Genomic DNA, 26,323 nt, shown 5'->3' with positions numbered 1-26,323 from the left:
AAATGCATAAATAGACATTTCTATTTGAAGCAGAGGAAATTATAAGGTAGCCTATAAGCGTAAAGTCGTGCACATGCCAGGAAACATGTATTATTCAACATTTTATAAGCTAGTAGACAAGAAGCGGTGATCCTTTGAAATACGCTCCATACATTTCCACACTAGGGAAGTAATGGCACCATCTCACAGGGTGACCAATGACACATCAGCTAGTAGTAAGAAAGGAAACAGAAAGGAAATAAATGGATTAATATACTGACCCTACATACCTTTACTGAGCATTAACTTCAAAATCATTGTACATACATTGTAATAGAGGGAAATTAAAAGAGCTTGTATAATACATTTAAATTGGAAAATCACAAGATTCATGTTATATGGTCAGTAAACAAGCATTCTATATTTGGGTCTCTGACAAACAAAGCTAAAAAATGTAACCATCTTTACACAGTAAATTAAGGTTACTGGTCGCACACAAGAACATAACTGCTTGCGCGTAAAGAAACAAAGAAGAAAAAAAAACTGTTCAGCTCCAAGGACATTATTCTCATAATGTTGGCTCTTGCACAATTTTAAATTATACATACAAGCAAAGTTTGCAAATGCCAATTTTTCAATAATTTAACATACAATTAATCAATTATATAATGTCATAGAAGTCAGTCAAGTGAATATGGTTGCGGGTAAAGCATGTGAAAAGATAGCTTTTTAGGCCAATTTCTTCTAGATTGCATTACAAAGCAAAGAGTTAATATTCTCAGTAAAAATGATTGATAACATACTTTTCTTTATATCTCAGCAACTCATCATTAATTCTGTTCACATTGCATTTTGCATATCCCTCATTCAATGTACTCCTCTAGAGACTCCATATCGTTGCACAAAATGTAGTTTAAATATTATTACATATCATAATCATATGGCTGAACAGCAAAACGAAACTCATGGAGGAGTCAGCAGAAGTTACAACATATGCTTATTGGACAACAAACATTGCTTATTCACACGACACACATATGATTATAGTCTCTACAACTGAAAATAGACAGTAAAGCCTTCACTACAACACCTGCCCTGTAGATTCATGGTCATAGTAAATTAGAAGGGCATGCCCAACCTGCTTTAGAGGTCTGTAGGGAGAGATTAAACTGGCCTGCTCAGGCCAACTGGTTCTCTGCAGGGGCAGATACTATACTGAGGACAGTGGAGCGGAGCAGAGGCTCAGATCACAGAGCTTCTGGAAAGACTGCAGAGTTCAATACAGCTCACTGCTTATTGACTGGTTCTCATTGCCTCTAGTCTAGTGTTCACTGAGCGGAGCGACTGGCTTGTGTTCTCCAAGTAGACACTTCTGATTGAAAATGTTTACGTGTCCAATATAGCTCAGAAAATGTTTGTTCTGCTGATTTATGTAAAAAGGCGAGTTATTAATAAAGTGAAAAAGAACTACACCATTAAAATTGATTATATTAGTCTTTATTTAAAATGTATTTCATTTCACACATTTTATAATTGCATCTCAAATTGTTATTCATTTGTCTATGTATCATGTCATTATGAAATTCCTTTGGTCCTTCAATAAATAAAACTAAGATATCATATACACATTTATTCTTTATACAATTTAATACAGTTAAGAGGAAATTATGTTTGTCTATATTTGTCTAAGGAGAATGAGAATTAGAACCATTTAATTGGTTATTTAGGTAAGCTTTAACTGGTTTGAAAATGCAAAACAAAATGCAATAATATTCTATTATATCATCTACTTGCAATGTTTCTGCCTTCAATTAGCCTACATATTGGAGTCTTAAATATATCTTATTCTGATAAGTCACTCAAATCAATTCTCAATCTGTCCAGGCATTTGCACTAAATTAACCGGAAAATTACAACTTTGTAAACAGCATTCGAAAAGAAGATTAGTAGGAAAAAAACATTAGCTAGGAACTTTTAGAACCTGAAGTCCCTTAGCATCAGTTGGATATTATAAACAGTATAGGGAATCACTATATTACAGTTCAAACTCTGGTCTTAACAGGTGGATCTGAACTTTACCTTTCCTTCAGTCATTACAGAAATAAACCTGTCTCGAAGCGGAGGGTACCACTCCATCCCTCAACTGGCTAACCAATATTGAAGCGACGGAATGCAAAAAACATCAACAACTTTAGTGTTTTTCACAATAGCCTACACTATACAGTTAAGGACAGGAGACACTGACTGTATAAGATAAATTCTATATCAGACTAAATCATAGACAAAGAAAGCTAGAAGCAAAGGTTTGGGTGTGTGTTGAGTTGACATTGTAGGACCTTGAAATCAAACCAAGCAGGTGACCTTTTTATGCTCCACATTGACCTCTACATATCAACCTGAAAGACCAGCCTACACGGAGGTCCAAACCACACAGAGGTCCACACTCTCACTGTAGGAGAGTGAGAGTGTGAGAAAGAGAGAGAGGACGAGAGAAAAAGAGCGAGAGAATTTCTGGGTTATTTGCACTTTGTTGTATTGTGTGAACGACAGTCCCACGTTGGAAATTGTTTCACAGTGTGTCTCTATCTAGCACCATTGTGTGGGTGTCTCAAGCCTTGTCCTATCCTATCAGTACAACCATCAAAACTAGTGTCAAAGGGAGCGATAGGTAGAACTACAAAGCAAAGCCTCAACAAAATAAGTCTAAAAGTATACAGGTGCAACAAGTAATAAATAAGGGTAATAATATTTCAGAGTTGTTAAAATGGTGGAGGTTATTGTGCAGATAATTTCTTTATACAAAACCAAAATGTTGTTGAATCAGCCGCACGTCCACATACAAATATAAAACAATACATTATTCCTGTCAGCCCCTCTCCCCCGCACGGGCCATGCACAACGTGTGCCCATGATTAGACATGAACCATCAGGCGCACACCGGGGCGGCTCCAATCAGACTGCTCCAATCAGATAGCTCTCTCAGCATCCAGGGATGGTGATGGAATGGAGGTGGATGCAGGGGGCGGGGCAGCAGTAGGAAGGTGAAATATCTCCCCCTAAGGGATCCCATCCACAGAGTCCTCGCAGAGCACCTGGACTGGAGGGCTCAGAAGGACTCGTCGTGCCCCACAGAGAGCTCTCCTTTGGGGGTGGAGGTGCGAGTTGAGCTCTTGTCCATGCTCTCGGAGCCGGAGCTCTGATGCTGCTGCTCAGAGCCTGCGCTGGACGTCACGGTGGACGAGGATGTGGAGGAGGAGCGGGTCTTCTCCTTAAAGTCCGTTATGATGACCGTCACGTTCCCCACCGTTATGGCTAGCTGCTGGGCAGTGCTCCGGTCAATGTTCTTCAGTTTGGGCCTGGTCAGCAGGGGGAAACACAGGGTTAGGATTACATTGATAAAACTGCCTTACTAAGATACAACCCCAGAGGTGGCCAGCACAGTGTGGGTGATTAGACCCAACTGATAATGTATACACAATATCAACCACAAGTCAGAGGGAGAAAGTGAGAGTAGGTGTAGAACATAAAAATATCATTTATGAATCACTTGATTTTTCCCACAGAATTGGCCTTTAAGAATACCGTGTTCGAGTTTGAAATGCCATGACAGGTTTTCACAACGTCCATCTGCAAGATACTGTCAGTACTAGTAGTAGAGAGAAGAATGGCCCACCTGGAGATGTGAGAGTTGTTGGTCTTGGTTGTAGACTTCCCAGATTGTATGCTGTGTTTATCACTAGGTGGACTCTGGTGAATGTCTGTCTTGGGTCTGCACAGGCAAACACAGAGGAGTTATATTAGTAAAGACCATGTCTGGAGAGAGAAGATGCTTAAGCAAACACTGACTCTGTACAGACATGTTATTTCTTTAAAAACACACTGACCTGATCTTTTTGATGCTTGGTTTCTTGGTGATGGGCCTGGCTAGGCTGATCTCTTTTAGGCTGGGTTTCTTGGTGATGGGCCTGGCTAGGCTGATCTCTTTTAGGCTGGGTTTCTTGGTGATGGGCCTGGCTAGGCTGATCTCTTTTAGGCTGGGTTTCTTGGTGATGGGCCTGGCTAGGCTGGTCTCTTTGAGGCTGTGTTTCTTGATGACGGGCCTGGTTGGGCTGATCTCCTTGAGGCTGGGTTTCTTGGTGACGGGCCTGGTTGGGCTGATCTCCTTGAGGCTGAGATTCTTGGTGATGGGCCTGGTTGGGCTGATCTCCTTGAGGCTGAGATTCTTGGTGATGGGCCTGGTTGGGCTGATCTCCTTGAGGCTGAGATTCTTGGTGATGGGCCTGGTTGGGCTGACCTCCTTGAGGCTGAGATCCTTGGTGATGGGCCTGGTTGGGCTGATCTCCTTGAGGCTGAGATTCTTGGTGATGGGCCTGGTTGGGCTGCTCTCCTTGAGGCTGAGATTCTTGGTGATGGGCCTGGTTGGGCTGCTCTCTTCCTCCTCCTCCTCTTTTTCCTTCTCATTCTTCTCCTCTTTCTCCTTCTTCTCTGCTTTGTCATTGTCCAGTGTCTCCTTCCCGCTCTTATCCAGGGGAGGTTCTCCTTCGTCTTCTTCTGGCCTCACTCTCTCCGGACGCTCTCCCTCATGGTGCTCCCCCTCCCCATCCACCAGCTCCCCGTCTGTGTCGTGCTCCCTCTCAGGCCTCTCCTTCCTCTCCTTCTTGGGTGGGGGAGGCGTGGCGTACTGCTGAGCCACCTGCTGGGCCACCAGCTGGGAGTTGATCCTGGGTTTCCTGTAGAGGCCAGGGAACAAACAGGGATTAGCAGGCAGCAGCGTCTCTAGGCTTGGCATAGCTCACTCAGGGCCAGGGCTGACATGATGACCATGAACAGCCCCTGACTGACCACATAGCAACACACACACTCTCTGCATCATCTTATAAGCAGTTGGCTGGATTGAGCCACGGTGCTTCTGTGGAGTGAAAGGGTTAATGTACACACACGGCTGGCTGGGTGTAAATGACAGCTCTTGGTCGGCTGGTCTGTTTGAAGTGTAATCTCATTAGCTCAGTGCAGTAATAAAATGAATGTGGAGGATCACAAGGTGGGACATTTGCAGCCCGTCATTTACGTCCTCTAATCTGATTACTGCAGCGTTGGCCCCATTTGTCAGAGACTGAGATCCACAGGGACGTGCAGCCGCTCACTCACAAGCTGGCTAGCCCACCAGAGCAAGCAGAATGAAATCACTGTTGCTCTCTGTGGTCTCGCTCTCTCACACACACACCTAGCCTATTCTCTTTGAGCCCAACCATTCACATTCAGCAGGCAAATGCGTCGTAAATCAGAGAAGGAGACAAATTAGTGTCTCTGTGGATGAATACAAAGCTCTAGGATGAAAGGCTCAGTGGGAGCTCATCACTCTTCCACCTGAGAGGTTACAATGGGTGTTTCATGAAAAACAATGTATTCTCCTAAAACACTTGAGTCAACTGTAAGGACAGCATATTTTAAGTCCCTACTTAAAATCAGAGCAGGGTCTCAGGGGGCAGAGACAGAAGACCAGAGAGTGACAGACACAGGCTCAGCAAAGACCTGGCTCTCGCCAGGCCAGTGAATCACAGCTCAGTGACAAATACCAGAGTAAACGACACGTACACACACACAACCCAGAATGGTGCATGGTTTGCCAGCTACTCGGGTGGCACTTCAGCAGGCACAATCCACCCATGGCAAAGATGGCATTGCCTCCCCATCTCATCTAGTGCATTGGCAGGAGGTCCTCTTTATTGTCTAGCTGTTCAGAGTGTCATGATTAAAGGAACTCTCTGCAGGTCTGAGGGCAGATGGGGACTTCCATCATTTCTGATGCTCCTCTCTAAGCCTCAGACTGAACTGATAAACAAGCTCTGTCTGGCTCATAGAAAATGTAGCCTACCTGTTGACTGCAATACAGATGCGGTACTGACTGAGGATCTCTCTCAGTGAGTCTTATCTTTAAGTGGGTCAGAACATGAGCAGAAACTTGATAACTGAGTGGGGATGTTACAGCTGGCGCTGCCCAAGACATATTTTAGACAACATGGCCCTCATGTTTGAGATATGGTTCATTTTAATTTTCTGTCTAATTACATTGGTAATGATGCATGGCTGAAGAGGTCTGTCTGTGGAGAGGAGAGTGGTTTTTACAAGGCTGCTGGAGTGGTTTACCTCAGACAGAGAGCCCGCACATCCCAGATATCATCTCACTCACCTCTCTCTCCACCTCTAATTCCCTGTGCTCCCGTCATATCCCCACCAACTGTCTCCCTTTCTCTATCCCCGTTCTGCAGCAGAAAGAGAATCCACCCTCTATCCCTCAGGGGGGACCAGCCGATAAAAAGGCAATCAAATCGCTTATGGCGTCATGTCGTAGCGCTCGCAACACGCTCCAATCAACATGCAGACGGCTATGAATGCTGTTGAGCAGGGCCCAGTGGCTCCACCCACCACAGCTGCAATGGCTCTGGAACTACAACATGCTGCTAGCCTACTCACTCCCCCTGCAGAATCTATGCATGTCACACTCCAGAGAAGAGGAGCGGGATCCACATGCTCACGTTCAGCAGCATCTGGATGATGAGACACTCAAAGCAACCTAGTGACTTGATAAGGTTAGAGCAACTTCATATCAATTTAAATTCTCAATCCTTCCGAGGAGCCTCGCTTGTACTGTCAGACTAGCACAGGTCACTTTGCAACATGCACTTTGCAACCCAAACACACAAAACAATGTCTCTCTAACTGCAGTTCTAACCCCATGAAGTGTCACTGATCCATCACAGGATTTGGCAGGTTGCACGCAGCCCAAACACTTGTAAACAGGTTCTCAGGTTCCCAAGTCAGACGGGCTCAGAAATCATTCCTGTGGCAGGCTAAGCTGTTAGCAGAGAGCTGGAGTTAGAAAGTGAGTGTGATTGATAAGTTCACGCCTCCTCGGCCCGTCACCCCAGTCCCAGACCCAGAGATTTGTGTCAGAGGCAGCAGCAGCAGAGCTCAGCCCATAGAGAGAGAGAGCGAGGCAGTAGCAACAGCCCCAATAGTTAAGCTATGATTGAGTACCAACTGTAACTCAGCCATGGAGTTGTTGCTGGCATGATAGGAGCGTTGCTCTCGGTTGGCCTGCCCCCCTGCTGCTACTGTACAGTATATTATTTATTTACCAGCTACGTCACCGCTGCTCTGAACACCACCACTCTGTGACCCATTAACACGGCTTGCTGGCTCCAGACCATGGACCAGCCACACTCACCTTGCCAACAGATTTAAATACGCACTTCAGCTATTTTTGAAATATTCCTGTTGAAAAACAATATACAACGTATAAATAAATGTACACACACTTAAGGGTAAAAAAAATATGCATGCGCAAAATAGTGTTTTTTAAACAAGTTGAAACTTCATGGAGTAGGCCATTCAAGGATTTGGTCTGATGTTGCACTCTGATGTCATCGGCATCCCCCCTTGCATGCGGGAACAATAGAGGAGCAATAGAGCACAAAAGAGGATACCTTGACCACCTATTAAGATGTGCCTATGTTAAGTAAAACAGGTGATACATGAGGTGAAAAGGAGACTGGAGTGTGAATAATACATGTAAATATGCAGGACATCATAGCCAAGGCGTCTATACCAAGCCACTTCTCACTGAGAAACACCAGATAAGCCTAGGTTGAAAACCTTCCTCCTTTTCACACCTCCATATATAATGATTGACATAGTCTCCTCTCTGACCGCCACTTAAATTCTTCTTGATACAGGGGTGTGGATTCTGGGGTAGTCTAACTCAGCAAGAGCCTATGAAATGACTGTCATCAGCACCAAACACTCTAAATCCAGCCAGCCACACCCACTATATTGTCCCAATCATAAGAGTTCTGGACTTCCCAGGAACTAGTCCTGCATGTCAATATTAGCCTCCTGCCTAAAGAGCATGGAGAGAGTGGAGACAGAGAGATACAAATAATACATGGTTGAACAGTTTGTGACAGATTGACAGAAACACAGACGATCACAGGAAAGCCCTCATTAACGCAGCTCTTTATTTCGAGTGCTGTGTGGAGGACAGGCAATAACTATCAGCCAGGCACAGACCCGGAGCATGCAGCAGTGGCAGCTCAAAGAGGGAGGAGACACACAAAAAGGTTTCCTCTACCAAGGACAGCCAACTGCAGTAAGACATCAGCATCGAAAACGACTTGTTTTCTTTTTTTCTTTTTTAAGTCAGGCTGTGTAATAGCCTTTTTCTTAGTCAAGAGTGCTCCATCTGTGAGGTGAATTCTCTTTGTATAAAAAGTCGCATTTCCTTCCTCGTGTAGGTCTAATCATGACTGGATTTTCTACTGTCACAGCCATACAGTGTGTGCGGACTTCAGATTCAACATGGTGTGATCCATTGGGCTTCTGTTTGATCAGAACACTTCCCTACGCCATGGTAACAGAGCATCAACATCTTGTTCCGCACCAATGTTTACAAGCTGCTGCAGTCATCGGTGTCAAAAATGTGTAGCATGCCTTGATCACTATGAATAAACAAACCCCTCAGCACAGAGAGGGAACAGTGGAGTGGAGCGGAGAGGCAAAGCTGGCTGTTCTGTAATATGTTAAACAAGCTGAGGGACCCAGCTCCCATAAGCCAGTCTGCTAACTGCTTAGTGGGGTGGAGCCTATTGGTACAGTACTATACCGTGTACGAGCCTGCAGAGAGCACCTGGAGTGGAGAGAAGCTCCCGACTGCAACACTGCCTGCCTCACTGCTGGCTAGAGCCAAGGGCATTATTAAACATTTATCCATCCCCTCCAGACACAGGACCCTGCTCCCCCCAAGGGGGATGCCTCTGCGTGTCCCCCAGGTACTCAGTGAACAAAGTGGGCCACAGAAGACCCCCCCCCCTCCTCCTCCACCACAGCCCTCAGTCATGTTCCCTCACAGAGAAGAGTACAACAACACAAGGCAGCTGAGCGTGACATTTTAGTTCCCACGGTGATGTGGGAAGACAACACTATTCGGGACAGTTGATAAGAGGAAAAAAAATCCATGAAAATCATTATTTATTAATTTTTAAGAAGAAAAAAATAATCTGCCATTTTTCGATGAAGAACGCGTGCCTAACCTCCCACACTACAATCAGGGTGATTGACAGCCAGTTGTTTTGAAAGCACTAAGCATGTATGAGCTCCCATCAGAGGCTCCATGACGCATTCCTGTTTATCAAATCAAATCTAAATTTTATTGGCCACATGCGCCGAATACAACAGGTGCAGACATTACAGTGAAATGCTTACTTACAGCCCTTAACCAACAGTGCATTTATTTTTAATAAAAAAGTAGAATAAAACAACAAAAAAGTGTTGAGAAAAAAAGAGCAGAAGTTAAATAAAATAACAGTAGGGAGGCTATATATACAGGGGGATACCGGTGCAGAGTCAATGTGCGGGGGCACCGGCTAGTTGAGGTAGTTGAAGTAATATGTACATGTGGGTAGAGTTATAGTGACTATGCATAAATAATTAACAGAGTAGCAGCAGCGTAAAAAGATGGGGTGGGGGGGCAGTGCAAATAGTCCGGGTAGCCATGATTAGCTGTTCAGGAGTCTTATGGCTTGGGGGTAGAAGCTGTTGAGAAGTATTTTTTACCTAGACTTGGCACTCCGGTACCGATTGCCGTGCGGTAGCAGAGAGAACAGTCTATGACTAGGGTGGCTGGAGTCTTTTGACAATTTTGAGGGCCTTTCTCTGACACCGCCTGGTATAGAGGTCCTGGATGGCAGGACGCTTGGCCCCAGTGATGTACTGGGCCGTACGCACTACCCTCTGTAGTGCCTTGCGGTCGGAGGCCAAGCAGTTGCCATACCAGGCGGTGATGCAACCAGTCAGGATGCGCTCGATGGTGCAGCTGTAGAATTTTTCGAGGATCTGAGGACCCATGCCTAATCTTTTCAGTCTCCTGAAGGGGAATAGGCTTGTCGTGCCCTCTTCACGACTGTCTTGGTGTGTTTGGACCATGATAGTTTGTTGGTGATGTGGACACCAAGGAACTTGAAGCTCACAACCTGTTCCACTACAGCCCAGTCGATGAGAATGGGGGCGTGCTCAGTCCTCTTTTTTTTCCCTGTAGTCCACAATCATCTCCTTTGTCTTGGTCATGTTGAGGGAGAGGTTGTTATCCTGGCACCACACGGCCAGGTCTCTGACCTCCTCCCTATAGGCTGTCTCATCGTTGTCGGTGATCAGGCGTACTACCAATGTTGTGTCGTCGGCAAACTAAATGATGGTGTTGGAGTCATGCCTGGCCATTCAGTCATGGGTGAACAGGGAGTACAGGAGGGAACTGAGCACGCACCCCTGAGGGGCCCCCGTGTTGAGGATCAGTGTGGCAGATGTGTTGTTACCTACCCTTACCACCTGGGGGCGGCCCGTCAGGAAGTCCAGGATCCAGTTGCAGAGGGAGGTGTTTAGTCCCAGGATCCTTAGCTTAGTGATGAGCTTTGAGGGCACAATGGTGTTGAATGCTGAGCTGTAGTCAATGAATAGCATTCTCACGTAGACCGCGACCGGGAGACTCATGGGCGGCGCACAATTGGCCCAGCGTCGTCCAGGGTAGGGGAGGGAATGGCCGGCAGGGATGTAGCTCAGTTGATAGAGCATGGCGTTTGCAACGCCATGGTTGTGGGTTTGATTCCCACGGGTGGCCAGTATAAAAAAATATGTATTCACTAACTGTAAGTCGCTCTGGATAAGAGCGTCTGCTAAATGACTAAAATGTCAATGTAAATGTGTTCCTCTTGTCCAGGTGGGAAAGGGCAGTGTGGAGTGCAATAGAGATTGCATCATCTGTGGATCTGTTGGGGCGGTACGCAAATTGGAGTGGGTCTAGGGTTTCTGGGATAATGGTGTTGATGTGAGCCATGACCAGCCTTTCAAAGCACTTCATGGCTACAGACGTCAGTGCTACGGGTCGGTAGTCATTTAGGCAGGTTATCTTAGAGTCCTTGGGCACGGGGACTATGGTGGTCTGCTTGAAACATGTTGGTATTACAGACTCAGTCAGGGACATGGTGAAAATGTCAGTGAAGACACTTGGTCAGCACATGCTCGGAGTACACGTCCTGGTAATCCGTCTGGCCCTGCGGCTGACCTGCTTAAAAGTCTTACTCACATCGGCTACGGAGAGCGTGATCACATAGTCATCCGGAACAGCTGGTGCTCTCATGCATGCTTCAGTGTTGCTTGCCTCGAAGCGAGCATAGAGGTGGTTTAGCTTGTCTGGAAGTCTTGTGTCACTGGGCTGCTCGCGGCTGTGCTTCCCTTTGTAGTCTGTAATAGTTTTCAAGCCCTGCCACATCCGACGAGCGTCAGAGCCGGTGTAGTACGATTCAATCTTAGTCCTGTATTGACTCTTTGCCTGTTTGATGGTTCGTCGGAGGGCATAGCGTGATTTCTTATAAGCGTCCGGGTTAGAGTCCCGCTCCTTGAAAGCAGCAGCTCTACCCTTTAGCTCAGTGTGGATGTTTCCTGTAATCCATGGCTTCTGGTTGGGGTATGTACGTACGGTGACTGTGGGGATGACATCATCAATGCACTTATTGATGAAGCCAGTGACTGATGTGGTGTACTCCTCAATGCTATCTGAAGAATCCCGGAACATGTTCCAGTCTGTGCTAGCAAAACAGTCCTGTAGCTTAGCATCTGCGTCATCTGACCACTTTTTTTTTAACCAAGTCACTGGTGCTTCCTGCTTTAGTTTTTGCTTATAAGCAGGAATCAGGAGGATAGAGTTATGGTCAGATTTGCCAAATGGAGGGCGAGGGAGAGCTTTGTATGCATCTCTGTGTGTGGAGTAAAGGTGGTCTAGAGTTTTTTTTCCTCTGGTTGCACATTTAACATGCTGGTAGAAATTAGGTCGAACGGATTTAAGTTTCCCTGCATTAAAGTCCCCGGCCACTAGGAGCGCTGCCTCTGGATGAGCGTTTTCCTGTTGACTTATGGCCTTATACAGCTCATTCAGTGCAATCTTAATGCCAGCATTGGTTTGTGGTGGTAAATAGACAGCTATGAAAAATATAGATGAAAACTCTCTTGGTAAATAGTGTGGTCTACAGCTTATCATAAGATACTCTACCTCAGGCGAGCAAAACCTCGAGACTTCCTTAGTATTTGATTTTGTGCACCAGCTGTTGTTTACAAATATACACAGACCGCCACCCCTTGTCTTACCGGAGTCAGCCGTTCTATCCTGCAGATGTAGCGTATAGCCCGCTAGCTGTATGTTGTCCATGTCGTCGTTCAGCCACTCGGTGAAACATAAGATACAGTTTTTAATGTCCGGTTGGTAGGATAACCGTAATCTTAGGTCATCCAATTTATTCTCAAATGATTGAAGATTGGCTAATAGGATTGATGGGAGTGGCAGTTTACTCGCTCGCCGTTGGATCCTTACAAGGCACCCCGACCTACGTCCACGATATCTCCGTCTCTTCCTCATGCGAATGACGGGGATTTGGGCCTTGTCGGGTGTCTGTAGGATATCCTTCGAAAAAAATCTTCGTCCAATACGAGGTGAGTAATCGCTGTCCTGATATCCAGAAGCTCTTTTTGGTTATAAGAGACGATGGCAGAAACATTATGTACAAAATAAATTACAAATCACCCTCTCTCCCTCTGTGGTATCATTCACTCTCCTTCTCTTTACCTCTATTGTATCACCCACTTTCTCTTCAATCCCTTTTTTTCCGTATGTATCCATTTCTTCCCTGCTATACCTTTCTGTGCTGTCAGTCACTCAGTGCGTTTCACTCTTCCCTCCCTTGTTATTTCTCCTTCTGCTGCTCTCACCTCAAGCTCCTCTCTCTCCCTGCAGTATCTCTCCTCTGTGTTTGTCTCTGTCTGCCAGATTCTGCTGGACCCAGTAACCCTGCTGCTGCTGTCCTGGGTTGCCCAGTTTCAAATTAGTTCAACAAGTTATCAAGGAACACTGCTCAGGAAGCATGTTGTATCTTCTAGTGTTTCATGTCGTAGACTAAACGGGACCAAAACAAAAACAATGCATACAATAACAGAAACCTCCTGACAGTGCTTTATGCTAGTCAAACACAACATGATGAACTGCAATAGCTGTGCGACATCACAAATTTGCTTTCATAGAAATAACACCGCTCTAGTCTCCAAGTGACTAATTATTCTACACAGACTGACATGTGACATATTCAATAGCAATCTTACCTGAATAAACACAATCCAATATATTTCCTAGATGACACTACACCTGAGCTGTTCCTCTCCCTGTCTCGTGTTAAGTGACTGACGCACAGAGTTGTGATCCAGAGGAGGGAAAGTTCTGGTGGCAAGAAGTGTGTGTGAGGGCCAGCCCACTGCTTCCCTTCCCGGGTAATGTGCTCCATTCTGTCATCCCCCAGGAGACTCTTGGCTGAGTGAACACATCTCCCCACCCCGCCGCAGTCCATCACACCCAGCAGGCCTCACCCCCCCCCTCCTCACAGCACAGCCCGGACACACACACACTCACTCTCTTATGTATATAGCCAAGTTATCATTACTCATTGTGTATTTATTCCTTTTATGTCATGTCTTTTTTGTTCTATTCATTTCTTTATTTTCTCTCTGCATTGTTGAGAAGGGCCTGTAAGCATTTCACTGTTAGTCTACACCTGCTGCTTCCAAATTAAAGTTGATTTATCCCCTCTCTGCTCTCTGTTTCTCCCTCTGTACCATTTCCCCTGTCCTTCTCCCTGATACTTTGCCTTCCCTCTCAGTCACTCCAGAAATCTAATTATCTTAAATCGCTCTCCCTCACTGTTTCTTTGTCTCTCTCCAACAGCTCTTTCTCTCAAAGCTTCTCAATTTTTCTGATTGCCAAATGCGCCATTGTATTTATTAACTCACATTCTCTCAAATCCCATGAAGTAATTAATTACTTCTAAATCTGCCAATTAACACATTAAGACTAGGGCCTACCCACGCATTCTTAAGGTTTAGTGCAGTTGCCGATAATGCTGGATAAGCAAAAGCATTTCCTCTGAGCGAGTGGGGCTGGTGGTGTAGGGGGGATTGCTGATACAAATGGAGTCAGTGCCAGCATGTCCCACTCATGTAATTCCATTATCCCTGACAATTTGTGTTAATGTGACAGTGGTCCAGAGATTATGACATTATCCCATCATTTTAACATACAGGCAGGCAGACACATATGTACACACATCTACACTGAGTGTACAAAACATGAAGAACACCTTCCTAATATTGAGTTGCATACCCCTTACGCCCTTAGAACAGCCTCAATTCGTCAGGGAATGTTGGAAGCGTTCCACAGGGATGCTGGCCCATGTTGACTCCAATGCTTCCCACAGTTGTGTCAAGTTGGCTGGATGTCCTTTGGGTGGTGGACCATTCTTGATACACACAACTGTTGAGCGTGAAAAACCCAGCAGCTTTGCAGTTCTTGACACAAACCTGTGCGCCTGGCACCTACTACCATACCCTGTTCAAAGGCACTTAAATATTTTGTCTTGCCCATTCACCCTCTGAATGGCACACATACACAATCCATGTCTCAATTGTCTCAAGGCTTAAAAATCCTTCTTTAACCGGTCTCCTCCCCTTCATCGACACTGATTGAAGTGGATTTAACAGGTAACATCAATAAGGGATCATAGGATTCACCTGGTCAGTCGGTCATGGAAAGAGCAGGTGTTCTTAATGTTTATTGCTTTCAGGGTGACCCTATCAAAATGGTCAAAGAGGAAAAGGATATAAATATTGAAGTAGGCCTAACAGTCCTGTATTGAAATTAACATCAATTCCCTCTCCATTGTGCAGCTACACTATTGAGTAACACATGCATCCCATTCCCTCCACTTAGGTGAAGCCTAATCTTGCAGCGCATTTGTGAATGTGTAAGTTCAGTCTCAGTGCTACTGCAAACCTCACATTAACACCATCACACTAAACTGCCAAAGACTCACGTAAACATATGAACATCACAACGTCAAAGTGACGCATCAACAGATTGCACTCTGTACATATCTAACAGGCGAGTTAACACAATACCAATCATTTGGTTTGCAATACAAGAATCACCAGCTTGATGCACAGCAGTGAGACAAAATTCCTCCTCCTAAACATGTCTGGAACAAAGTGGCAAGCAACAATCCACAGGGAACGTCATATCCCCAAAACCACAGACTGAGGGATCACAACAGCCAAACAGCACGGGCCCCTGACACCAACAATTAATCAAATTAAAAAGGCCCTGATTGATTCTCCCTGGAGCAGCTCGATCTGCAGTATACCAACACACAGCACAGTCATCAGGAAAACTGATCCAGCAGCAAGGTGTCACATTCTAGCAGCAGAGTGATGGGTTTCAGGTGCGGTGCTGGCTACATTTGAATATGACAGCAGCAGAATAATAATACATTATTTAGTCTTTGCTTATATTTTTCCTATTTCACATGTATTAATACACACTTGTATATGTGTGAAATAGGAAAAATATAAGCAACCACCAAATTATTATACTGCAGTCATATTCAAATGTAGCCAACACTAATGTTTTCCTATTTCACACATATAGAAGTTAATTGGAAATGTGTATTGTCGCATATCCCAACTCCCCCTGAGACACCCTCGAAGAGTGGGGTCATGGCCAGGGTCTGCCATTATCAACAGCAACCCTGGAGCAATTAGGGTTAAGTGCCTTGCTCAAGGGCACCGACAGATTTTTCACCTTGTCGGCTAGGGGATTCGAACTAGCAACATTTCGGTTTCTGGCCCAACGCTCTAACAGCTACGCTACCTGACACCTCACAGCAGTGTTCGCCAACGTAAACCTTTCTCAAATTACACAAGATGTACCTCCTCTGGTATAAGAATGCTTGAAACACTTATTCCATCTTTATTAAAAGGCAGAACTCTGAGGTCAGGTCAAACACAGAGTGTCTTCTTGTTGGAGAATCAAAGTGAGTATGGTGGCAGTGCACAGCTAGATTTAGCCTACTTGGGCATTATGTTACATTACCATGTGGGATTGGGTCCAAAGGTTCAATAGGTTGCTTCCAGCTGTTCGGCTAGTGAGAGTTGGGCCTCTCCGTGCACGCGTTTTGCTGCGCTCGTTAACACACATACTAGTTTCTGTTAGAACACACAGCCACATGACCCAGGGTTACCTCCCTGGCGTCTGGACAAACCAAAGTTGAAAGGGGTCCGGGCTACAGGCTGCTGTAGGGCAATGTGACATGGCCTACATACACACACACACACACACACACACACACACACACACACACACACACACACACACACTGCAGTGCAACTCTTATCAATCACTCCTGACGTGATCAAAGTCTCACTGGGCTTTAACCCATTATCAGCTGCCATCAAATCAATTCACTGACCCTACATAATAGTATAGAGTACATTGAAATACAGATACATGGAATGAAGATCTGTCAATAGAGTGACAAGTAGGTAGGCAATAGTGTTGTGTTCGAGACCACCTAAAGCAAGACCGAGTCAAGACCAAGACCGAGTCAAGACCAGAAGGGGGACAAGGGGTCTGAGACAGAGTCAAGAAAAATGCAAGTCCAATTCAAGACCATGATTGTAATTTTGTCAAATCACCACCATAAGAGTTCAAAATGTCCAGTACTTTTGTGTTCATATTTCAAACATATGGATTCTTTAGACATTCAGAATAGTGATAAAATGCATGCTGAGGGAAAATAGAGCCAATCTACAAATTATTACTAACTGATAGAAGTATTTATGTTTAAAGTAAATGACTAAAGTATTCCACCCCAATACTGTATAACAGTGTAAACTGTGTTAGAGTTATAAGACAATAAACCACTAACAGAGAAGAGGGGTAGAAACTGCTGGAGACAAACATTCCATGGGAAAGGAGACCTAGAAACTGTTAAACATTCTATACTGTGGAAAGTCACAGGCCTCCTAAAGGTGGGCGGAGCAAGTTCCTTTGTGTGAACGCATATAAAAAGGCTGTATGTGTTTTTAGCTGGAGAGCTCTCATGAATAAAGAAACTGATTCATTGCAGAAATGAGAGTTTGTTTAATTCATTATTAACTAGAGTCTTACAACCTCTGGGAATTATTCAAAGCTTGAGTAACAGTTGAGTTTAACTATTAGAGATTGAAATTATCTTGACACTAACCCAAACACAGTGGAGAACAATAGGCCTTCTATGCCTTCAGAAATAATATTATTTTCAAAAGATGTTCTGATTTCATCTCTTCACTTTTTGTTGGAAAGGAAAGTGTTAACACTGAAGAGAAAAAAATATCCAATCAGGATTTTCTTTTGCCTTCTCTGGGGAGATAAATCTAGCTAGCCAAGACAGCCATTGGCTAGGCCATCAGAAGCTAGATAAAAGGCATCTGCCATTCAACTATATTAGGGCACAATTTTGGAGTGACAGTAGAATCAACCAATCACATTTTGACTTAATGGGTGAGACCGTTTTTACAAAAGCGTATGGAAACTTCTGCCTTCTTGAAGGCCAACAGGTCACTGCACAATAGCGAGCAGTAGTTTTCCTACGGTTTAGCTAGCTAGCTTTTGTTGTCGGCTAGTTTGCAGCGGCTGCAGCAGGTGTTATCAAGGAGGATGTTATTGCTAATTTGTTAGTGTCTCCCTTTTCAATAATTGCACGATGACAACGAACACCATGGCCCGGTCCTAAATGACTTTGTAGAGTGGTGTGATGAATCACACTTGGTCCTCAATACCAACAAAACCAAAGAGATGTGCATAGACTTCAGGAAGCGAACAACCCCTACCTCTGCAACATCTATCAAAGGTCAGAAGATTGCAGAGGAATACAAATATCTGGGTGTCCTCTTGGACAATAGGCTTCAGTAGAGTAAATGTACAGACCTGATCTATAAAAAGATTCAGCGGAGTGTACATTATCAAAAAGCTGGGATCTTTTATATGTTGACTGTACTATACTGACTGTTTTACAAATCTTTAATTGAGAGCATTTTAACTTTTGTATTGTTTGTTGGTTTGGCAATGCCACTGTCAGCCAGAAAAATATGCTGAGAAGGATTATCACCACAGTAAGTAAGGTAATTGGAGCCAAACAGAACTAGACAATCATTTGTGCCAGGTACAATATCCCTCATAAATAGCTCAGGCTAATATTGCTATCAACCCAGTAAGGCCAGCAGGCTAGTCTCTTTTTACTGGTATGTAACTGTTATGAATTTTGTATTGTCAATTTGTTTTCTACTGTATTTAAAACACCACTTTTAAACGTGTACATGACACTGCAACAAACAAAATGTCCCCATGGGGACAATAAAGTAAGAATAATTTTCAAATGATCATCATCATCAGGTGAGTGGAACTGTTTTTTTATTGCAGCATCCTTGCTGTTAGCCATCTCTTTGAAAATAACTTGTGTGTGAAACATTGTTGTATTTAAAGTGGAACTGACAGAATTTTAGCAACATTAAATCTTATTAAAATCTGTTCATATACACCCCCAGGAAGAATATATTCAGACAAGCAACCACATAGATATGGTCATTTAAAAAATTTCATAAATTCTTAGAATGTTTGGGAATTACGTATACTAAGGCATTTGTGAATATTCTATAGCAATATACAGTGGGAAAGCGGACGTGCGTTTGGACAATTAATAAACACTGCAGTAAATAAAACGGAATAAAAACATCTGTCTTGTCCAGTCCGGAGTCTACACAGACCGGTGCGCTATAGCCAATCAGAGCTACAGTAGGCCTTTATACAAACAAGCCATTTGCCACACGGGCCTACCATCATTCACTTTGAACCTTACTATGTGTTTACAGGCAGTTGCAACAGTGCAACTTTAGATCATTAGAACGCAATCGCCAAAAGCCACAAAATACACCGGAATGGATTTCTGCAAATACCTCTGATCAATAGGACTGTAAAGTTCCCAAATGTAAAACAACCATGAAAAAAAGGTAGACTGTATATCCCTCAGTTATGCACATCAACAACTAATGCTAGCCAGAGCAAGATGAGCTAAAATCTAACAAAGGAACATTAGATAAACCCACCTCACTTTTTCAGCTAGTTGGCCGTCAAAATTGCACTGATAAACGTTGGGGAATTGTAGCCTCCTCGTCCTTCTGCAACTTGCCTGCCAAGCATACTTGTCCCAACCAAGCACCCAAGCTAACTGGCTAAAGTTGGCTAGCTTGCTAGCTACTTCAAGAAACAAATGAGAACACACTGCACTCTGACGCTTTTACTCGCCGTAGCAGAGCTGGTTAGGCTGCGTACATGTTATCTAGAGCATTCTTGACTAACTATTACTTTTTTTGCCTACGTTTACTGACACGGTCATATTAAGCGGGTGTTGCGCGTTCGTAAATTCATCAGTTGTTCTGCGCTCTGGAACACTCAGACGAGAGTGCTCTGAAATCGGAGTAGATAGCCAGAGTGAATTTGCGAACGCAAGAGATATGCTAACTGGATAACAGTCGTTCAAGTTCTTGCTAGCTAACCAAATCACACCTGCATCTCTAGCTGTGTATAGCAACCAAAAAAACGATATGATGGTTAAAAGTCAGTCACTCACCCACTTCTCCAATGGCATGACATCCTCCTAGCAGCTAGCTATCTAACATTACGCTCTGTGGTTTTAGCTTGCTACATAAATAGATACGCTAGCCTATTTAGCCACGTTATTACTGACTTGTGATCATTGTCCTTGCTAGTTTGATTGTATTGACATTCCCAGCCTTAGTTACATTTGTCCGTTTTTGTCCAGAATATTGAGTAATTGAAACAATGCATCCCGAATAGAGGCAGCAAACAATGTACCAGGGCAGCTGTGATTTACAATCTGACAGCAATATTTTTTTGGACTAACAAGAAATGTATTGGTGAATTATATTAATCATGCATTGAACTGCATCCATCTATTCTGACAACAATGGCTTGGTGTAGGCCGTGGAACGTTGAGTCAAATAGAACCTATTTTTAAAACCTCTTATAAAGTTGGTTTTGTAGCATAAACTGGGAATTATATATTTTTGACTGATATGATTGTCTGTTTCATATCTGCAAAGTAGTTAAAACGCTGTCAGTTCCACTTTAAACTTTAGGTAACTGTGTGCTAAACATGAAATGCTTTTTGCAATGGGAAGTAATAGTTGTACATTTCGATTGGGAAATGCTTAATGGTTGTGCTTCTGCATTGTTTGCTGTTTGGGGTTTTAGGCTGGGTTTCTATATAAGCACTGACATCTGCTGATATAAAAAGGGCTTTATAAATAAAATGCATTGATTTTTTTTAATATTCTTATGATTGGGACCTACTGGCTTATTATGTCAGAGTTTATGGACTGCTTATCCTTTAACATCATGCTGTATGTGACTGTTGTCTTTCCATTGGCCCTATGCAGTGGTGTAGTGGTGCCTGAAGAAGTCGGTATACTCTAATTTTGCCCAAAAGCTCCCAAACGGCCCACCCAGTGAAGGAAAGGCACCCTGTGTGAAAAATCATTTTCCTATGGTTTATGAGTTTTCCTATAGATTTTCACTCTCAAATATCACTTGTTTTTATAGAAAAAATACAAATTGATGGTAAGTCCACAACAATGCTTAAACCACATCAATCTGATTGGGTGGGCCTGTCAGGGCCTGGCTCCCCAGTGGGTGGGCCTCTGTCCACCCCATCCATGCCTACGCCCCTGATGCAAACAGTGCATGATGCAATTGCGCATCACAAATAGCTTACTGACCAACACTTCGGACTACATTTTTTCAATACCTGGTTTGCATACCCATTGTTGCCTTTGTTAGCATTTACTGGTAGATATGAGATGAAATGTCTTTCCTACCCTCCTTCCGGCTACCGATGTCATTCTTCTGTGAGCCGCTCCATGCCAAACACCATTTGAGAGCTGCAACTCTTGCTGCTTGCAGATGATATTCCGCTGAAACTAGGCTGTGTGTGCTGCGTGCATGTGAATACATTTCACGTGCTTTGCATTTGTGTAGGCTACCTTGTGCATGATTTTTCTATTGTACTACATAATTGATAAGTCATATACCTCCACTACACTACTTAGATACTCCTTAATCCCTGCTGATGCGTATACGCAATGCCCACTGGAAAATAAAGTGGGTATACGGCTTATACCGGCGTATACCCTCCACTACTGTCCCTTTGTGTTTTACAAAAAGTGCCCTCTCCTACACGAGTGCGCTGGTATTACGTTTGTTGTCCTTTCAGAATCACGAACTTGTCACACACTGAAGGCCTATAGGTTGGCCACTGCGCAAACATGTCTATAATAGATAGAAAAGCTGTTAAGATAATGTTTCAAGAAAGTGGTGTATATATTTGGCCTGGCGAAGCAGTTTTATGGGCTGAGTGAATGGAAGCTGATAATTCTTAGTTTTTTACTGCGCTGCTCTCCAGAAGAAATTACGAGACCTCACTGGCCTAGACAAGACCAAGTACAAGTACAAATGTATCCGACACCGAGACACTCAATATGTGGTCTCGAGTACTACTACATTGGTAGGCAATGTAGATCTAAACCACATGCTGCTTTAGCAGAAGGAGCTGCTATCAGCCTATGAGTTTTCATTCGACCTGGTACCAGATTCATAAAGGCCTATTGTTAATAGTGATGGGGATTTTTTTTTTATATCTATACAGTTACATCGAGATATTATTTCACAATATATCGTATCATTGACAATACCGCAATATTATTTTTGCTAGTTGGCTGTACCTGCACCAACTCCAGTATTTTTCCTTCATAGCTTGTTCTCCATCTTATTAAATAGGGAGACAAGTTGTTTGGAATGTCGCAATACATATAGAATTGTGAGAATTACAATACATAACGTATCGGCACCTAAGTATCGTGATAATATCGTATCGTGAGGTCACTGGCGATTCCCAGTCCTAATTGTTAATGAATCAATGAAGAGAGAATATATTAGGTAAACGGGCTGGATGCAGTCAGTCAGAGGAGTTCTCATTAGAAACTCCATGTCTAGACGTTCAAGTGTCCTTACTGAGCCATCTTTTATTGCGGCTGAAAAAGATTGCTTATACTCCCAGTAACCGACTCTGTAAGAGATGGATGGTTGAAAAACATTTGCATCTCCATTAAAATGCATTCATGAATATCCTTTAGAGCCTCTTCAACTACCTAGAGGCAGCTTCACTTCAACCTCTCTGCTGAGTGTGCCAAGTCTGTATAACAAGATGCAGAAATCAATACACCTTTAAAGCTAGAATCCTAAATTAAAACTATAACAAAGCGTTCTCCCGCCCCCGTTTCAATAAAAAGGCTAAGGGATGGGGCTGGAGAAATGTAACCACTCAAATTCATAGAGCTATGGATTCAAAGACCAACCATCCACGATTTCAAATGTATAGTTTTAACCATGTTTTGAGACTATACATACAGTGCTTGTTTACATTTGTGTTGTTAACCAACACTGGAGTAAAACAAGCTTTCAGAAAGTATTCACACCCCTTGACTTTTTCCACATTTTGTTGTGTTACAGCATGAATTTAAAATAGATTGATTTTTTTTTCCTCCGCTGGCCTAGACACAATACCCCATCAATGTCAAAGTGGAAATATGTTTTTATAAATGTTTACAAAACAATTAAAAATGAAAAGCTGAAATGTCTTAAGTCAATACGTTTTCGACCCCTTTGTTATGGCAAGCCTAAATAAGTTCAGGAGTACAAATTTGCTTAACAGGTCACATAAGTTGCATGGACTGACTGTGTGCAATAATAGTATTTATCATGATTTTTGAATGGCTACCTCATCTCTGTACCCCACACTTACAATTATCTGTAAGGTCCTTCTGTCGAGCAATGAATTTCAACCACAAAGACCAGGGAGGTTTTCCAATAAATCGCAAAGAAGGGCACCGATTGGTAGATATCTATAAAAAAAAAAAAGTTATTAATTACACTTTGGATGGTGTATCAATACACCCAGTCACTACAAAGATACAGGCGTCCTTCCTACCTCAGTTGCCGGAGAGGAAGGAAACCGCTCAGGGATTTCACCATGAGGCCAATGGTGACTTTAAAACAGTTACAGAGTTGAATGGCTGTGATAGGAGAAAACTGAGGATGGATCAACAACATTGTAGTTACTCCACAATACTAACCTAATTGACAGAGTGAAAAGAAGTAAGCCTGTAAAGAATACAAATATTCTAAAAGATGTATCCTGTTTGCAACAAGGCACTAAAGTAATACTGCAAAGAATGTGGCAAAGCAATTCACTTTTTGCCCTGAATACAAAGTGTTTTGAATTTGCCCCAAACATTACAACATATGTACCACTCTCCATATTTTCAAGCATAGTGGTGGCTGCATAATGTTATGGGTATGCTTGACTCGGGGGTGTGAATACTTATATTAGATATTTATGTATCTCATTTTCAATACATTTACAAACATTTCTAAAAACATGTTTTCACTTTGTCATTATGGGGTATTGTGTGTAGATGGGTGAAGAAAAAAAATCATTTAAATCCATTTTGAATTCAGGCTGTAACAAAATGTGGAATAAGTCTAGCGGTATGAATACTTTCTGAAGGCACTGTATTTTGGGTTCTGATGGAATACGACAGTTGAACTATGCTCATAAGGCATTTATAAGTTATATTCTTCAAGAATCAATGGTTATTTATAAGTTAAAAGGACTCTAGCTTTAAAACAAACACAAAATAACTACAATCTGAATGTGTGCGCACCCAAGCAAATAAGTCTGCCTGCTCTCTTTGAACTCTCGACACCAGCAAAGAAATACTGTAATTAGTGAGCAGATTATTACATCATCTTCACACAAAGGCCCCTTCAGGCAGAAGAACTAGCTAGATAAAAGGAGTAAAGACAAACCACCACCACACCCACTCCTAAAGTGTGGATCATTTGGCTGAGAGCATGCTGCTCTCCCCATGCTCCACTGGATTACATCAAACTGAGAGAAAAGATGCCCAATTAGTGCTCATTATAATAAGAGACAGATTTACAAATAGCAAACAATTGCATCAAAGGTGAACAATTCAGATCAAATGGGGATGTGACAAACCACTTCAGTGATGTCATGCGATTCCATTTACCAAATAAGAGGCAATTGGGCTGCTGCCAAAAGCTCTACGGTAAGGGGTTTCGACATGCTTCGCATCATTTCCTGCCATTAACACAAAGCATGCTAACTCCCATTTTGACATACCACCAGTATCAGCTACAGGCAACAACAATAAAAATGAAAGGAGATACAAATCATAAACAAAATGTAATCCAGTACACACAACTTTCGATTAGCCGTAAACCAGTCACTGTTTTACCAGTGGCAGACTTAAGCTGCCAGCAGAGCACTAATTCTAAAAACACAGCTGGAAAGGTAGAGGGACTCTTCTGCAGGCTTACAAATGACTCATCCATCTCTAGATCTCATCAGGCAGCTGATTAGAAGTGACTGAACTCACACTCTGACAGACAACTTATCGGCAGTATCATTCCCCAGAACACAGGTGGGAGTGGTAAACACGAAATCGAAAGGGAATCATGTCAAAAATTCTGAATGCATATCTTGATGATGTCATCTCAGTTTCCCATAACAGAGGCACTTCTGATAGCCATGAAATAGGTTTCTAACTTTGGCTCCTCGGAGGGGCTCTTTTGACCTGTTACTCAAACAGACATAGGTAAACAATCAGAAGGCAAAACAAACAGTTGCATATGGGGGGGAACCTTCAGAGGTTTGTACAGCTGTGCTATGCGTATGACTGATCAGAAGTATGACAACTAAAGCAAAGGAAAGGAGAGGATTTCAAATAAGTAATTAACATGTTGTCAATCGTATACTCATAACACATTACACCAATATCCAGCCAGCAAAATACTAATCAAGACATTTACTGCAATGATGTGGCAGATCTATGATAGGTCTCAAGTAGGCAATGTAGGAGTTAGTAACACTAATTGGTTGGCAAGAGAGATGCATTGATTTCGCAGCTCAATCATTGAGTACCAACAACATAACAGTTATGGCATGATGTTTAATCGCTCTGGTAGGTGATACATTGTAACAGATATTTCAAGCAGCAAGATTCTTGTTTCAATCTGTTGATCCTAATGTCAAATTCAGAGCTTTACTTGGGAGATGCTCTATTGTAGCAGCTCTATAGCTATTATAAAGTAAGGTCCCTCATCTTCCCCCCACCCCCTCTCTGCTACCGAGGCAACCGGCAGCACACCTAGCCGTCTACGTTCACTTACTAGTATCCATACAATAATGAAATGCACGGCCACACTGGAACGTCTACAACAACATCAATCAAAAAGTCCAAACATTAATACTAAAATTGGTAGACGGTTAAAGTAGATTTCAATAAATTACGATGCTTTACAGCAGGAGTAAACAAAATACCATTTCAGACATACCTTGTCGATGTGCCCTTCCTCACATCGCAGATGCTGCATTTAAAAGCCTCTGCACTGTTCTTGAAGGTGCAGACGCTACAGTCCCAATATCCGTCGTCAGCACTTGGTTTAGCTTGTCTTTTCGGCCTTAGAAAGAGACATGTCAAGTGAGTTTATTACATATAATTTATATGATTAGTTATGACTGTTAGTGGTGATGACATGCAGTACCCCCACAATTAAATCAGCAAACTTAAACTAATACATAAAAACATTGGTTAGTTGTCAGATAATCCATTCGAATTCCGAATAATAGTTAACCAGCGCGAGTTTCTCGATTAAATCCCTCACTGGCTAAAATCAAGCGACCTAGATAATTTTGGTTAGCTAGCTAGCTAGCTACAACATTCGGTTGTATGGCTAGTCTGGCTAGCAAGCAGACTAGCTAAATCTTTTAGCTCGGGGCTAAGCATGTTAGCTAGCAAAACGAATGTCAAATCATGTCCATTCGACATTGAGCTTCGAACAAGTTCTGTTGACACTGAATATCATTTCCTAGAATGCCAGGCGTATCCACATCAATTTTCCCTTTGTCTGAGAGTGTCTGGTAGAGAGTAGGGAGCGAGAAGCCGCCATAGTGCCTGTGCACTATTCTAGCTCTGGCATACAAACTGAAAAAGGGAGAAACACTCCTTGAGAAAGCATCCGAATATCAACCCCAAACGCCACGGAATTCTCGCAAAACAAGTCTAAATCGACACAAAACGGACTGGGGTACACGGTTAAATACCTGGTAGGGCTCTTCTTGTCGCCCATGGTGAGAACGGTCTTCCAAAAGAAGAAAAGGTCTTCAGTAATTATCAGTAATTGTTGTAGGTTGTGCGCGGAGGATCCAGATAGAACCGCTGCTAA

General features: G+C 43.1%; 1 protein-coding gene across 1 annotated transcript; it reads right to left on the bottom strand.

Annotated features, from left to right (window-relative positions):
• Window positions 1-26,323, bottom strand: LOC311138973 (RING1 and YY1-binding protein B-like). The gene is made up of 5 exons (XM_084173788.1): window positions 26,202-26,323; window positions 25,433-25,558; window positions 3,864-4,709; window positions 3,653-3,748; window positions 1-3,335 (listed from the first exon to the last, which is right to left on the bottom strand). The coding sequence occupies exons 1-5, from the start codon at window positions 26,225-26,227 to the stop codon at window positions 3,086-3,088; spliced, it is 1,344 nt and encodes a 447-aa protein (XP_084029914.1). The 5' UTR covers window positions 26,228-26,323; the 3' UTR covers window positions 1-3,085.

Source organism: Coregonus lavaretus, assembly GCF_964263955.1.
Source record: "Coregonus lavaretus genome assembly, chromosome: 12".
Taxonomy (NCBI): Eukaryota; Metazoa; Chordata; class Actinopteri; order Salmoniformes; family Salmonidae; genus Coregonus; species Coregonus lavaretus.
The sequence above is the reverse complement of the archived record's forward strand: the minus strand, read 5'-3'. Positions and strand labels throughout refer to the sequence as shown.